This window comes from Phoenix dactylifera, chromosome 2, assembly GCF_051530095.1.
Source record: "Phoenix dactylifera cultivar Ajwa chromosome 2, Ajwa_hap1_PhDact_Kaust_v1.1, whole genome shotgun sequence".
Lineage (NCBI taxonomy): Eukaryota > Viridiplantae > Streptophyta > Magnoliopsida > Arecales > Arecaceae > Phoenix > Phoenix dactylifera.
In genome coordinates, this window is record NC_143191.1 from 51,692,801 (window position 1) to 51,709,746 (window position 16,946).

Sequence of the window (16,946 nt, forward strand, 5' to 3'; positions counted from 1 at the left end):
TGAACTATATAATAGTAGGAATGCTTGTGCCTTATAGAAGAAAAAATTCTTTGTTATTTGAAGTAGCAAGCTTCCATAAATTGTTCATCAGAAAACTTGTTCATGAATATGTGCTTTAAAAGGATTAGAAACTTCTATGGATGGTAGTCCTGAAGTCTTCCATATTAACTAATCTTTTGATAAGAGTAGATGATATTTATATGCATACATTGAGGCAGCAAGGGATGCACACACCTTGGAGGAATGTGGATTTTAGTAGGTGAAAAAGAGTGGTCCGAGGTCAGGAAGATGCTGATGGAAAAAAGTTGCAGATCCATGACATCCGCGGTCTATTAGAAAAGTGTGATTCCTACCAGATTACGTATGTTTACAGAGAGACAAATGGTGTCACTAACTGGGTTGCTAGAGAATTTATCTAAACGGACTACATGTCTGTGTTGAAGCCTTTATGTAGCTTCTTGTTTTTCTGATTTTGTTGGCTCCATTCACACCCGTAGGATGTAAGCAGCCGTTGTACCAAAAAAAATTACAGATCATAGTTTAAATTCTCTTTCTATTTTTTTTTGGTGAATCGGCTACTCACACTACTCTAGCATAAGCACAGCCAGCTCCATCAAAATCTAGCAACCTACACAAAGCAAAGGATACTAAAGACTGCTGAGTCCAGAGAAACTCTTCCGAATGGTACGCAGCGAAAAAGGCGATCCAGTCAGCAGTCTGGTTCGTCTTCCGAAGGACATGTCTGATCTGGAAAGTCCGGTACTCTCGTAGCATCCGACGAATGTCGTCTAGAAGCGGATGCTCCACCTCCTTCTGCCCTTCCTTCCTAAGGCACATAATCAAGAGGCTGAGTCTCTCTCCCGAATGATATTCTCTTTCCATTTAAATCCAACCTCTTTGCTAAACTTGATATAATCTAAAAGGGAAATGTTTTGGGCACTCATCATGCATGAGCAAAAGAAATCATCAAGCCTATAATTGCTGATTTGACCACTTCATGCAATTGTTGATTTGGCACGTACAACGTGAACCGTTTCGCAAGCATAACTTGATCCAGTCCCCGTTGCGGGCACGTAACGAGAGCCCTGTAGAGCTCCTGCCACTGCGTACTGGGAGTCTGGGACATGGCGAAGATCCTTCGCCTTGCCGCCCACCGAGCCCGAAATCCCCCAACCACCCCTTTCCAGCGACCCCTCTCCTCCGATCCCACGAACCCCAAACAAGAGAAAGACATCGAAGGAGCCCAAGTCGGTGGCGGCGGCGGCGGCGGAGGAGGAGGAGGAGGACCGGAGAATCTCGTGAAGAAGCTCGGAGCTCTCATCCGCCGCGGCAGCTTCGAGTCCGCCCTACCCCTCGCCAAAACCTTAATCCTCTCCCACAGAGAGGAATTCCCTTCCCCCTTCCACCTCTTCCGAGCGCTCTCCAGCTCCCCCTCCGCTGCCACCCTCCTCGTCGCCGCCTGCGCCGACCTCAACCTCCCCGACGCAGGCCTCGACCTCCTTTCCGCCGTCCCTGAGGGCCGGCGCCGGTTCCCTTCCCTCTATTACGGCAAGCTTCTGCTCGAAACCCTGGTCTCCGCTCGGAGGTACTCCGATGCCCGGCATCTCTTTTCCTTGATCGTTACCTGCGGAATTTCCCCTGATACCCCGGCCTACAACAAAGCCATCCAATCTGCAGTGAAATCAGGCGATGTCGATGGAGCTCTGGAGCTATTGGACCGGATGGAGCGAATTGATCGAAGAAAGCCCGACGCTTTCACGTACAATGTTCTAATTTCTGGTTTGTGGAGGGAGCGGCGAGCTGGGGATGCCCATAAGCTGTTTGATGAAATGGTGCAGAGGGAAATCACACCGACTATTGTCACATATAACATGATGATTGATGGATTTTGTAAAGCTGGGGACTTGGATTCTGCTCTTGAGACCCGGGACAGGATACGGACTTCTGGTTTGAAGCCGAACCTCATCACGTACAATTCACTGCTTTCTGGGCTCTTTCATGCTCACCGCATGGACAAGACTAAACAGTTGTTGGAAGAGATGGAGGCTGATGGGCTTGTGCCTGATGGGTTCACGTACAGTATTCTATTTGATGGCCATTCAAGATGTGGGAGTGTGGAGTCATCGCTTACTTTGTTTGATGAATCGATGAAAAAGGGTGTCCAGATTAAAGCCTACACATGCAGTATTTTGCTGAATGGGCTTTGCAAGGACGGGAAGGTTTCGAAAGCCGAAGAGGTCTTAGCGAGGTTGACAGAAAAGGGTTTAGTTCCAACAAGTGTGATTTATAATACGATAGTTGATGGCTACTGCCGAGTTGGGGATATGGAATCGGCTTTCTCTGCCATGAGGCGGATGGAGTCACTTGGGCTGAAGTCTGACTTTATCACTTACAATTCACTGATAAATGGACAGTGCAAATTAGGGAGGATGGCTGAGGCAGAGGAGATGGTGAAGGAGATGGTGGAGAAGGGGGTGTTCCCAAGTGTGGAGACCTACAATTCTCTCATCGATGCCTATGGAAGAGCTGGCAAATTTGAAAGGTGTTCTGGAATTATTAATGAGATGCAAGAGATGGGGATCAAACCGAATGCTGTGTCCTATGGTTCTCTGGTTAATGGCTTGTGTAAGAAGCGCAAGCTCGCTGAAGCAGAAGCCCTCTTCCAAGACATGGTAGCCAGAGATATTCAACCCAATGTGCAAATCTACAATATGCTCATTGATGGAAATGGTAAACTGGGCAATCTCAAGCGTGCCAGTGAATTGTTTGAGGACATGAAGAGGAGAGGGATTTCTCTGAGCATCGTAACTTATAATTCTTTAATAAAATGTCTCTGTGGTGAAGGATTCCTATCTGAAGCTGAAGACTTGGCATTTCAATTAAGAGATGAAGGTCTGAATCCTGACGTGATTACATATGGTACTCTAATCTCAGCATATTGCAATGTTAGCAATACGAAGAAGGCAATGGAAATCTATCAAGAGATGGAGAAGTTAGGCATCAAACCAACCTTAGCTACATATCATTCACTAATAAGTCGTTTGGGCAAGGATGGAAGAATGTATGAACTTGATACTTTATATCAGAAGATGTTGCACAACAATCTGGCTCCTGATAGGGGTGTATACAGTTTACTAATTAATTTGTACATAAAACATGGAGATGAAAGAAAAGCACTTGCTTTGCAGCAAGAGATGGAAGAGAGGGGGCTATCCCTTTATGAGGTGACATGCACTAGTTCAGTGATCGACATGTGTACAGAAGGTCAGATATAAGGAGAAATCGTTGTCTTCCCGGTATTTGGGTTGAGGACTAGCCCCAGGCAGTGCTTGTAATATGGTAATCCAAGCTGATGAAGCACCTTTTTTCTTCTTGAGAATCTTATTGCAATGTCAAGAATAGAATGATATCGTGCTAGACAGACATGGACAGAAAATAGCTGATTCCACATATCCAGGAAAAAAGTATGCTTTATGCAGGGATATGGTGAAGAGTCTCTTTTGGCCCCTTATTTATCGCAGATGTTTGGTCAACAAAAGATTTGAGGTCTGAATGCAATAAGTGGAGCCACCTAATGATGAAATGAAAGGGAGAATATGACTGAAGAAATCTGAATTCTGGTGTATGAGCTGCCCAGTTTATGGAGGAGAGATATGCTTCGTGTACTCAGTGAATCTCCTGAGGAACAGGTATGACTCTGCAATTTAGATTTTCTAAAAATTGAAATGCTTTTTATTTTATTTACATGTGACAGGTCTCTTCTATATCCATGTTATATGTTTTTCGAACTCAATGGTTTGAGATGTTATGCAGGAGTAGTTTCCTTGTTTCATTCTTATTTTCTGTAAGTTAATTTATGCACCTGAATGACACTTTTCTTCTTCTACTATAACTAATTATTTGCTATTCTATTCGATCAGAATGAATATACAACTCCATCAAGGTTTACTTTTAACCATTAAGGAAACATGTAATTTGCTCCTACTTCTTTCATTATCATTTATAGGTAATTGAAGTGATAATTCTGTATATCTGTGTTGCTTTTAAAAGGTTCTTCAAGCATTATTGAATTGTTTCTTGTCATGCATTGTTATATATTAGCTGGTCTTGGAAGTACCGCACATATTTTGAACATTTCCTAGATAATTTATAGTTAAGTTTTTTGAGCATATACCTGTATAAGATGAAGGCAGGGGGAACAAAATGCTTTACCTGCCAACATGTTATTATAGGAAAGCAAAGTTAAAAAAACCTTATTCTAAGTAACAGATAATGTGCAGTTTCCTTTCTATATACAGAATTTAGTAATTGAAAAATGCTTGCTATAAATATATATGTTACTGCTAATTGAATACAACAATGAAATAAATCTATGGACCAAAGCTTTGCTTATAAATGTGTATTATGTTGGTATAAGCATGAAATGTTTCAACTTATGTTCCTACCAACTTGAAGCCTATCTAATTAGTGATTCTTAGATGTGAGGTAGACTAGTTGAATACTTCACATTAGGTGAAACTTCAAACCATTCGCAATATATATTAGGAATCAGGCCATCAAAAGAGTTATTAGATTTGATAGTAAAGCATTTTTTTCGAGGAATATAAAAATCATCAGGCCATCAAAAGAATCAAAAGAATCATTTTATTGCAAGTTTTAGGGAATCTATGGACTTCCTTTTGTCCACTATGTTTATATACAGATGATTTATAGTCCGCACCTATTTGGTTTATGGTAATAGACATTTAGATTTAGTCTTATCATTATATTTTTTTTATTTGTTACATTGAGAAATATATGAGCCCTAATTAATTGAAGGAAAACAATATGTATTCTCCTCATTTGCTTATCTGTTTTTGTGTTATATTTTCTATTATTTTTCCCTTAGTTTCTTGTTATTTTGTGGTTGATCTTGCCAAAATTGGCGCCACCAAAACTGTCAAAATGCTGAAACTGAAACTGATTTGGCTCCACCAGATGGTAAACTGAATCCAAGGGGTTTTTGTTTGTAAAAGCAATCAAATAAGCATTTAAATAAAACTCATAAAATTTATAATTTGTGCAGATCTATTTTAGTAGAACCTGACAGCCAAACAACCCCCCAATTTTTGAAACTTGACATTAAGAACAGTCAAAATTTAAAGCTGTAGTTCACCATTTATACGTATACTGTAGGTTACTACTTGAACTTCTATTTAGAAAGTGTCTCAAGTAGACAAAGGCCGTGTACCAACAAGAGAAAAAAGGTCGATAGTTCATAAATTGTTGTGGTTTTCCTTTTTTACTGGTTTTCTCGTAGCTTTATTTTTATTGTTTTCTTTTGACATGCCAGTTAACCTTCCCAATGTAATAATATATGATCAGTTAGATTGGTTTACTTTTAGTTCTTTCAGAGCTTTGTTGAATGAAGTTGAGATGCTTTCTTTTATGATGGCCATTAACCTTTAAGAAATATAATAAAATATGATTATTTGGATTGCTTTAGTTGAGTACTTTTTTCTGAGCATGGTTGAAAGAAGTTGCACGCAATCACATGATGCTGTTGTTTTGGGTAAGAACCATAGCAGTGATATGCAAGCCTTTTCACATTCACATGGTATATTCATTATGAGGAATTTTTAAGTACCAGATGCATTTGCAAATATATATGTGTGTGTGTGTGTGTGTGCGTGTGCGTGTATTAGAAAATTGTAGGTTGACACCGGTGCTCATGCAGAAAAAACAAGGACATACAATTACCAGGTAAACAGATAATCTTTGCCATTTTCAGAATTAAAACCAACCATTAGGCAAATTTATTCAATTTTCACTATTAGATGCATCAGATTGATAGGCATATGTGTTTCATCTCAGGATAGTTAAAATTCAAATTTCGCTAATAGAACACTTTTTTAAAAATAAGAATCATATAATGCAGGTATCTTTGTCTTTTTCCTCCAATCTTTTCTAGGAATCCGACAACATTGTATTGATTTATAGGATGATAAAGTAACCAACCACCAGTTGAAGATAAACTTTGAACTTACATCCTCTCTCTGGAGATTTTGAGACAGCTGTTCAGGTTTGTTGTCTTGAGGAATGACTGTTTAAGTTATGATTCTTCTTAAATTAGCTTCTGGGCGTTTTGTTTGAAAAGATTGAAATAGAAAAATCAATTTTATTGATTCTTTTAATAGTCCCACACTTTTTTTAAGGTACTAGCCATGCCCATAATGAGGTGCCACCGAGGCAAATAGTTGGGCTCTCTCTGATTGTTGTCATGCAGTTACACAGGAATATTCTTAAACATCCATGATTGAGATGTAAACTTGAGTCTCCAAGTTCTATGACAAACTAGGTCATGTTTATCCAAGGGTTGTTTAAGTTTGCCATCTAAGAATTAGTGACAGCTACTGTTGCAATGCACTGTTTCTCTGCAAGGACGGACAAGTTTAAGGAGAGTGAAACTTCAGACAAATCCTGAGTTAGTTAAATCATACAGGAAATTTCATGGTACGAAATTTTTGTTACTCGTGTTCTTTTTTGGTGCAGCCATGAAGCAGAAGGAACTGTTGGAGGAGGTGCTCAGTCGGTGCACCCAGCGTTTGACTGAATGATTGATATGCTATTCTGTTTTCCAGCAAAGTTCTGAGTCCTGGTATAATCAAATCCTAGGCTCTTCTCTAGCCTGCACTAATCTATATCTCTGAAAATGATTGCAGGAACCAATGGTGACTGGAATCTACTTATGAGCATTCTCTTCAACCAAAATTTCTTATGGCGACATCTAACAGGTTGGCAATATATATATATATATATATATATATATATATATATATATATATATATATATATATATATATATATATATATATATTGTAGCATGGCTTGTAACATTTAATGCTGTAAATATAAATCAAACTTTTCAATTACTTTAAAGAAGGGCATGAAGCGGTCGTTTTAAACCGTAAACTTCATAGCTTTAGTAGAAATTCACTTTATTGATGTTATTGTTGGACAGGTCTGCATTATTTTTCAATTTATTTATACAAGTTCAAAGGAAAACAAACTTTTGATGCCATTTTTCTCTCTGTCAATGCAAACTTTCTATCTCTAAAATCTTATGTAAGAGTACTATTTGTAAACTAAGGATATTTTATTGGTAATTATCTTGTTCTGCAAACAGAATACATGTTACTCGCGTAATAGCTCTGGATGCCACCATCCTCTGCTAAATTGCTGCAATCTGCGCATGTATTTTCTTCAATCTCATGCATAGCAGCGAATAATTCAGAATGGACATGTCAACCGTACCTATCTAACCCCAAAATTGGTGCGGATCATGGAGGCAGCAGCATGATGGTGCTTGTCTAGGTGCATCAATCTGACTCTTTGTGAAGCTCTTATGTGAAAATATTGGAAGATTTAGATAGCAAGCAATATTGGACTGCCTTTGTTTTGGCCTTCTATCTTATAATTTATCAAAGACGAAAACATTTCTGCTTTGTTGATCCGAGGAGCGAGAGAAATACCAAAACGTTGCATAAGCTTAAATAGAGTAGTAATCTTAGAAACAATCAGGAGGTACCTCCTTCGCGGCATACCATTCAGGAGAATTTCTGTGAAAGAGTTTCGATTCTATTCCTTCCTCTCTGTCTTCTTTTTTATGACTCTTATGAGTGTACTCATGCGTGTAGAGCGTGAGGTACCGCTGTATCAAAAAAAAAAAAAAGAAACAATCAGGAGCTAAAATCAGATGAATTAATTTCATGCTCTCGGACTTTGACCTTTTAGGTCTGTTCTAACACGCTTCTTTCCTTTTAAGAATTTGATATTGAGCAATAGAGGGTAGGTTCCAGTTGAAAGCTATTTATATAAAAAGTTTTCTTACTCCAAGAAACCAGAATCATCCCTAGGAGAATGTTGGGATTTCTAGCTGTTGATATTGATGCATGCGTTTGAAATATAAGCTGATTGGGTCACTCTAGGATTCAGTATATGCCAAATTTCATCATTAGAGCCAAGCTGTCTATCTTCATGGGATATCAAGAAATTGTTTGTTCTGCCAAAAAAAAAAAGATCCGTCTTATTAAATTATTTTAGATAGATTTTATTGAGATTTATTTCTGGTTATTGGCAAACTAAATTATCTATGGGTCTATTTGACAGGGTGCAACTCAACCTACACTATAGGTCCCATTGTAGGGGTTGGCCAGCGCCCATATTTGGACGCCCATGGCTGGACAGCAACCTGCACGGAAGAGCCTAAATTGTTGCAGCTCGTCCTGCGCCCAGGTCCGTGGGATTAGCTGCATGACTTGAGCCAAGTCATCCACTTTTTTTTTGTAGGTAAACTAGTATCATTGCTCTTTACTGAAAGGGTTACACTGCAAGTGTCATTTTTGAAGCGTAGGGTTAACTCTTGATCCGCCTGTTTAATACCATTTGTAATAATTTAGGATCTTACCTAAAATGGCTAGTCGAAAGGTATTATTTCGATTTGTTGATCTTATATAAATATCTAAGATCTACTTGGCGAATAATCGATGTGGAACTAAACATACCTTTGCATGGGTCCTCACATTATATGGGTCCTCACATTATTTGAATGCACATATGCTTAATTTGTATGGGAGTAGCTTCAAGGAGTTTGGACCCAATGGTGTCCTTTTACTCAACAATGCATGGGAGGGATTTCTCACCTTCGACTGGTATAAGTGCTTCCTTAAAAAAAAAAAAAAATTTACGCTTTTTTTTTTGGTAAATCGGCGGCTCACACCTGACGAGTGTGAAGACGGCCAACAAAATCTAAAAACAAAATGCTACGCAAAGGCATAGCCACAACCCCATAGTCTATTCAGAAAAAGCCTTCTGAGTGATGAGCTGCGAAGAAAGCAACCTAATCTGTAGCATCGTTCGTCTCCCGATATACGTGCATGACCTGCTAGAAGTCAGCCTCCCCTAATGCCCTATGAATATCGTCGAGCAACGGTCGATCCTCAACTGAGCACCCCCCCTCACCGTGGTCGAGTCTCCCTTGAGGAGGATGCAACCCGCACCCATTACCCGCCTCGCATAGGAGACACCCTCCCAAGCCACCCGAAGCTCAGTGGTCACCACTGACGAGTCAAAAATCCTTCGCCTACCTGCCGCCACAAGTCTGGCGTTGTGATCCTTGATGACAAATCCCACATCTCTACAACTTCCGTCCACTGCTACACAGCCATCGAAGTTCACTTTGATAAAGCCAGGAGGTAGGGGTACCTAGGATACCAATATCGTCCTGAACTTTGTCCGAGGTCCAAGATAAAAGTTCACGCTTCACCTCTCGACTTTGTCCGAGGTCCTCTAGTTTAAAATTTGTTAACTTGGCCTTTATGTTACACGGTTTACCTAATGTGATTCTTTGTCCCATCAGAATTTATTTGTTTATTTTTTCATTTACTGATGAAAGGAGGCAGAGCCACCTATTTACTGAAAAAAAAAAAGAAGACCACGTACAGGAAGCAAATACAATACAAAGGGGGCAAGAAAAGATGGCAGCAAAATGAAAAACTCAAATCCAGGGTCAATAGCCTCCAAAGTCAAACGATCTCCTCCGAAGATTCCTCAACTTTGGAAAGTTTAGAAGCTCCCTCTCGTATTACGACCATCCAGTCTACCTGACCCAAAGAAGAGCACCTTCGTATCTGTACAAAGAGCTTGGATGGAAAAGAGTAGAAGAAACTTACCGGTTTAGAATATGTTTGGATGATTAGGCTCAAAATTCTATAAAATTTATGAATTGAGCTAAAAGATAACAACAAAGAAGAGGAGATCCGCAATATAGGAGAGAGGAGAGGGGAAACGAAGGTTAGCAGAAAGGAGGGATGAGAAGTAGAGTGGGGAGGGCTCGAACCACATTAGATGGAGAGAAGGGATGAAGAGAAAGGATGAGGATGATAACGAGATTGGAGAGAAGGAGGAGATGTTAGAAAAGATGATGGAAAAGGAGGAATGAGAATGGCAGCAGCATTTAGAAAAGAGGAGAAGAAGGCATTATTTGATAAATAAATTATTGCAATGTTGTAAAATTGTTTTTTATGATAACATCTTAACAGCATTGAATTATTATTGTAGCTCAAGCAGGGGCGGCCCAATACATTTGGGGGCCTAAGGCGAATCCAATGAATGAGACCTTTTTTTTAATAATAAATTTTTTTAATAAATATAAAATATTAAAAAAATGATATGAAAATGGATAGCTATCAAGTACACTATTTCAACAAAGGTACATGAATCTAATAAAGATAGGCCAGAAATCTTTTTAATTTAATATTATTTTTGAATGGAAATGCAGAAAAGTAATTATCCTAAAAGAAGGGCCATAAAACTGATTAAATAACTGAGATAATGCTTGGCAATTTTGTTTATCATGTCAAGCAAGAGCGGAATAGGAAAAGGTCATCCCATGGCACTTCATGGTCAAGGTAAAGAAAAGAATTTCTCCAGGAGCTTCTCTATAAGAGAAAGTAAGGGCATTATGGGAAATTGACTCACAGCACAGCAGCCATTCAACCCCCTCCCTCCTTCTCTCTCTACCACCCAAGTGGGGAGAAGAAACCAAGAGGAGAAAATTAAAAGAATCTCCACCCTCCAAGAAGTCCATTTCCAATCCCCCTTTCTTCCTGATGGCCCAGCTGGATCAGGAGTAATGTGAGGGAAGGAAAACCAAGACCAAAACCAAACAAGAGAAGGGATGAAAGGTAAGAGTGGCTTCAGGCGTGTATCAAGCCAACCAAATCCCTCCTCTCTCTCTCTCTCTCTCCATCCAAAACAAAACTACAGTCCCCAACTTCCTAAATTTCCCCTCTGCAGGCCAAGAAACTCTCCACCTCCCTTCCATCAAGGGGGAAGACTCGTAGCCAGCTCATCCCATTTTATATGGGGCCTTTGCTTCCTTTTGGTCACGGTCCCTCCCTCTCTCTCTCTCTCTCTCTCTCTCTCTCTCTCTTCACCTTCCGGGGGCCTTCCGTTGGCCCGGGGCCTTAGGCAACCGCCTCAGTCGCCTAAGGCTCGGGCCGGCCCTGAGCTCAAGACCATATCGAACCATTTTAAAACTTTTTTAAATTAGAGGGTGCTAATTGAAACTAATCTAAACTGAGAAGGCATCTTCGTAGTATTTTTTTAATATTTTTAAATAAGAGGGTCTGACTGTATTTTGATTATTTTTTTTTAATAAAAAAATGTAGACCTCTCTAAAACCCCTGCTCCCGCGTAAAGCAAGGATATGGCGAAGCGCGTTCGCCTCGCCGTCGACGGGATCCGAACTCCCCCATCCTCCCCTTTCCGAAGACCTCTGTCCTCCGTTTCCACGAACATCGAAGAAGGAAAAGACACCGAACGAGCAGAAGACGTCGACGGCAGCGGTGGCGGAGGACCGGAGAATCTCGTGAAGAAGCTCCGAGCGCTCATCCGCCGCGGCCGCTTCGAGTCCGCCCTACCCCTCGCTAAAACCCTAATCCTCTCCCACAAAGATGTATTCCCTTCCCCCTTCCACCTCTTCCGAGCCCTCTCCCCCTCCCCTTCCGTCGCAAGCGTCCTTGTCGCTGCCTGCGCCGACCTCAAACTCCCCGACGCCGCCATCGACCTCCTCTCCGCCATCCCCGAGGGCCGGCGACGGTTTCCCTCCGTCTACTACGGCAAGCTACTGCTCGAAGCCCTAGTCTCCGCTCGGAGGTACTCGGATGCCCGGCATCTCTTCTCCTTGATCGTTTCCTGCGGAATTTCCCCTGATACCCCGGCCTACAACAAAGCCATCCAGTCTGCTGTAAAATCCGGCGATGTCGATGGAGCTCTGGAGCTATTGGACCGGATGGAGCGAGTTGATCGAAGAAAGCCCGACGCTTTCACGTACAATGTTCTCATCTCTGGTTTGTGGAGGGAGCGGCGAACTGGAGATGCACAGAAGCTGTTTGATGAAATGGTGGAGAGGGAAATCTCGCCAACTATTGTCACATATAACATGATGATTGATGGGTATTGTAAAGCTGGGGACTTGGATTCTGCTTTTGAGATCCGGGACAGGATACGGGCTTCTGGTTTGAAGCCAAACCTCATCACGTACAATTCCCTGCTTGCTGGGCTCTGTGGTGCTCGCCGCATGGACGAAACCAGACAGTTGTTGGAAGAGATGGAGGCCGATGGGCTTGTGCCTGATGGGTTCAGTTACAGTGTTCTATTTGATGGGCATTCAAGATGTGGGAATGTGGAGTCATCGCTTGCTTTGCTCGATGAATCGATGAAAAAGGGTGTGCAGATTGAAGCCTACACGTGCAGTATTTTGTTGAATGGGCTTTGCAAGGACGGGAAGGTTTCCAAGGCCGAAGAGATCTTGGAGAGGTTGACAGAAAAGGGTTTAATTCCAGCAAGTGTGATGTATACTACGATAGTTGATGGCTACTGCCGGGTTGGGGACTTGGAGGGGGCCTTCTCTGCACTGAGACGGATGGAGTCACTTGGGTTGAAGTCCGATTTCATCACTTACAGTTCGCTGATAAATGGATTGTGCAAATTAGGGAGGATGGCCGAGGCAGAGGAGGTGGTGAACGAGATGGTGGAGAAGGGAGTGTTCCCAACTGTAGAGATATACAATTCTCTCATCGATGCCTATGGGCGAGCTGGCCAATTTGAAAGGTGCTCTGGAATTATTAAGGAGATGCAAGAGAAGATGGGGATCAAACCAAATGTTGTGTCTTATGGTTCTCTGTTGAATGGCTTGTGTAAGAAGCACAAAATTGCTGAAGCAGAAGCCCTCTTCCAAGACTTGGTAGCCGGAGATATTCAACCCAGTGTGCAAATCTACAATATGCTCATCGATGCAAATGGTAGAGTGGGCAACTTCCAACGTGCCAGCGAATTGATTGGGGACATGAAGAGGAGAGGGATTTCTCTGAGTATTGTAACTTATAATTCTCTAATAAAAGGCCTCTGTTGCGAAGGATTCCTATCTGAAGCTGAAGACTTGGCGTCGCAATTAAGAAATGAAGGTCTGAGCCCTGATGTGATAACATATGGTACTCTAATCTCCGCATTTTGCAAAGTTAGCAGTACGGAGAAGGCAATGGAACTCTATGAAAAGATGGAGAAGTTAGGCCTCAAACCCACCTTAGCTACATATCATGCATTAATAAGTCGTTTGGGCAAGGATGGAAGAATGTATGAACTTGATACTTTATATCAGAAGATGTTGCAAAACAATCTGGCTCCTGATAGGGGTGTGTACAGTGTACTGATTGATTCCTACAAAAAATTTGGATATAAAAGAAAGGCACTTGCTTTGCAGCAAGAGATGGAAGAGAGGGGGATGTCACTTTGTGAAGTGACTTGCACAAGTTCAGTGATCGACACAGGATCAGATATAAGAAGAAATTGTTGTGTTCCTGGCACTGAGATTAAGGATTAGCTCCAAGCAGTCTTCTAATGCCTTTTTTATTGTAATCCAAGCTGATGAGTCACCATTCTTTTTGAGAATCTTCTTGCAATTTCAGGAATAGAATGATATAATGCTTGACAGATGGAGAAAAAATAGCTGATTCCACATATCCAGGAAAAAGTATGCTCTGTGCAGAGAAATGGTGAAGAGTTTCTTTTTGGCCTCTTATTTATCGCAGATGTTTGGTCACCAACAGTTTTGAACGCTGAATGCAATAAGTGGAGCTACCTATTGATAAAATGTGAGGGAGACTATGACTGAAGAGAGCTGAAATCTGGTGTATGAGCTGCCCAGGTTATGTAGGAGAGATATGCTTCGAGTACTTGGGAATCTCCCGAGGAACTAGGAATTGATTTGCTTTTTATTTTATTTTACATGTGATAGGCCTCTTCTAAATACATGTCATATTTCTTTCTAGTACTGTTGTTTGAGATGTTATGCAGGAGTAGCTGCCCTCTCTCTCTCTCTCTCTCTCTCTCTCTTCTTTTTTTCTTTTTTTCTTTTTTTTTTTTCGCGCGCGCGCTAAGACGGGTGAATCATATCTGACGAGTAAGGATGCACCCAATAAAGTCAAAAACAGAATGCCTCGGAGTGCCAAGGACAACTTTCCATTACCAACCCATAGGGTGCTACCGGAATGGTGGGCTACATAAGAAACCATCCAATCCGCAGCTCCATTAGCTTCACGGAACACATACTTAGCTTAAAAGTCCCCGCCATCCCTCACCATAACCCAGATGTCTTGCAGCAACGAGTGGGCGTAACCGCTGCCCCTAGGGCCCTTTCAGATCCAACTGATGACAGTGGCCGAATCCTCCTTCAGGATAATGGAACTAGTCCGTAAAACACACTGGGTGTGACGAAGGCCCGCCCAAGCGGCCCGCAGCTTTGCATCCGAAACGATATGTCGAAAAGTTGACTGCTCCCAACAACCACAACTCTGGCAGATGAGTTCCGAATGACAAAATCCGCGCCACCCCACGTACCTCCATCCAAGACAGACCCGTTGCATTCTTATTTCTGAAGTTAATTTTTGCACAAGAATAACACATTCTTCTTTTGCTATAACTAATTATTTGCTATTCTACTCAAGTCAGAGTGAGCATATAACTCCATCAACTTTTACTTTTAACCACCAAGGAAACATGTAACTTGCTCCTACTTCTTTCATTTTCATTTACAGGTAATTGAGCTGATAATTTTGTATTTTATCGGTGTTGCTTCTAAAAAGTTCTTCCAGTATAATTGAATTATTTCTTGTCATGCATTATGATATATTAGCTGGCCCTGGGAGTACTGCAAATTTTTTGAACATTTCCTGGGTCATTTATGGTTATGCCTTTTTAGCATGCACCGGTATAAGTTGAAGGTGGGGCGAACAAAATGCTTTACTTGCAAATGTGTTATTAGTACATAGGAAAAAGAAAAAAAATAAATTAAAAAACAAAAAACTTACTTTAAGTAACAGAGTATGTGCAGTTTCTTTTCTATATATATCTAATTTAGTAATTAAAAAAATGCTTGCTATATATATTTTTTTGTTGCTGCTGGTTGAATGCAACAATTAGGGCTCGTTTGGTTCACAGGAAGTATTTTTTTTTTTAGGAATATGATTTCTGGGAAGCAGATTTTTAGAAAGAGGATGCCTGGAAAAATACTTTTGGCATGTTTGGTTGACCATGGGAAAGTGACAGATTTTCAGATTGCTTATGTTTGGTTGACATCTACTTTTCTGAAAAAGTTATGTATAATTTCTATTATACCCTTAATAAAAATTGGATCTTTAATACCTATTTAATGCTGAAGGACCTTTTTGAGAAAAAATAATGGCCCCCTCTAGATCCACCAACCCGTTTACCAACCATGTCAGGTTGGCTTGGGTTTGCAGAAACTTTTTAGAGAACACCAAGCTAGCTGGATGTGTTGTTTAAGTGATCCATTCATTTTTTGTATAGCAACGAGAAGGTGAAATATGTTATATAATATATGAATTTTATTGAAATTGATTCTCATAAAGTAACCTAACCTGTACTGATGTGTCGCGTTTATGTGATTTGGTTAAGCCGCATTATATAATTTAGTTTGATTTTATTTTACAAAATGGATTTGTTACTTATTGAGCCATAAAGCTCGTAATCTTCATATATATATTTTTTAGGTCCGTCATCAAATTTTAGGACGAGAATTGGCATTCTCGTCAAGTATATAGAGGCACGGCCGATTTGTAGTTGGTAGATATAGATCTTTAGATCAGTTGGTGTATGTGGGTTGCATGACGATTATGTATAAATATTTTAAATACTAAAGTTTTGAGATGTAAGTATAATAGTTGGCTATTTCGGATAAACACCACTAATGTGCACGCAATCTGTTATTTTTCAAATTATGCCGGGTTAATTGACATGTGCCATTATTTACGGACACGATCACCGCCACCCGCTTCTGCTACGTCCCAGTCTGCCACCGGACCTAGCAGGCCATCATATATACGTTCCGCGATGCCCTCCTAAAGTTTTTATCTTTTTAATTTCTTTAGAAAAGAAAATCGTGGAAGCGAGCAGCTTCCCTCCATTAAAGAAGATAATTATGTGCAAGTTTTGAGAAGAACAAAAAAGCAAGAGATTAGGAAAGAAGGTAATTAAATACAACGCAAATAGTCTACTTTAGAGAGGAGGTTGATGCACCAAAGATCCAAAGGTACTCCGTAATTTAGCATAGACCCTCATCAAGTCATATGATTGATCTAGATTGACTCATGCCATTGACAATCAAACCCAAACCCCGATTAAACCCAGAATGGACTCTCTCTCTCTCTCTATTCTCTCCAGAGATGATTGACCAATAAAATACTTCTCTTCATAATTCTCGATCAATCCTAATGAAAAGTCCTAATCCATTGTCATCAGTCCGCATGCCAACTCTTGCCAAATATAATTAGATTTCATCATCTCAATCTTTGTTGAACCATTTATGCCCTACTTCGAGCACAATTCTATAAATTTTACTTTGAACGGACCGGCAAGGATGTCTGATGCATCTAAAAGTTAAATTTTTTTTATCATTGCCGGTGGCAAACCATGGATTCTAGTATAAAAGAACATAGAATGAATGTTTTTTATTTGAACGTGAACAAAGAACGTAAAGACAGCTTCAGAGAATATTTTTCCAGATACGGATGCATGCTTACGCTAGATGACCTCATAAAGTAACCTTACCTGTACTGATGTGTTGCGTTTATGTGATTTGGTTAAGCCGCATTATATAATTTAGTTTGATTTTATTTTACAAAATAAATTTGTTACTTATTGAGCCATAAAGCTCATAACTTTCATATACATTTTTTTAGATCCGTCATTAAATTTTAGGACGAGAATCGGCATTCTCACGGCCGACTTGTAGTTAGCAGATATAGATCTTTAGATCAGTTGGTGTATGTCAATGGGTTGCATGTCGATTATGTATAAATATTTTAAATACTAATGTTTTGATATGT

The 16,946-nt window shown here is 40.4% G+C and overlaps 1 protein-coding gene and 1 long non-coding RNA gene across 2 annotated transcripts; both read left to right on the top strand.

Moving 5' to 3' along the window:
• Positions 1-1,035: 1,035 nt before the first annotated feature.
• Positions 1,036-13,566, top strand: LOC103699462 (uncharacterized). The gene is made up of 2 exons (XM_089928405.1): positions 1,036-3,274; positions 11,242-13,566. The coding sequence occupies exons 1-2, from the start codon at positions 1,125-1,127 to the stop codon at positions 13,421-13,423; spliced, it is 4,332 nt and encodes a 1,443-aa protein (XP_089784531.1). The 5' UTR covers positions 1,036-1,124; the 3' UTR covers positions 13,424-13,566.
• Positions 3,550-8,282, top strand: LOC103724022 (uncharacterized). The gene is made up of 3 exons (XR_016399547.1): positions 3,550-3,689; positions 6,702-6,773; positions 8,149-8,282. It is a non-coding gene; the product is annotated as an uncharacterized LOC103724022 (long non-coding RNA).
• Positions 13,567-16,946: the final 3,380 nt, after the last annotated feature.

Bases quoted from the DNA above. Each gene is read 5' to 3' on its own strand.
- LOC103699462 (XM_089928405.1), top strand. From the start codon at position 1,125: ATGGCGAAGATCCTTCGCCTTGCCGCCCACCGAGCCCGAAATCCCCCA. The intron at 3,275-11,241 runs AGGAGAAATCGT...TCCCGCGTAAAG, and splicing joins TGTACAGAAGGTCAGATATA to CAAGGATATGGCGAAGCGCG.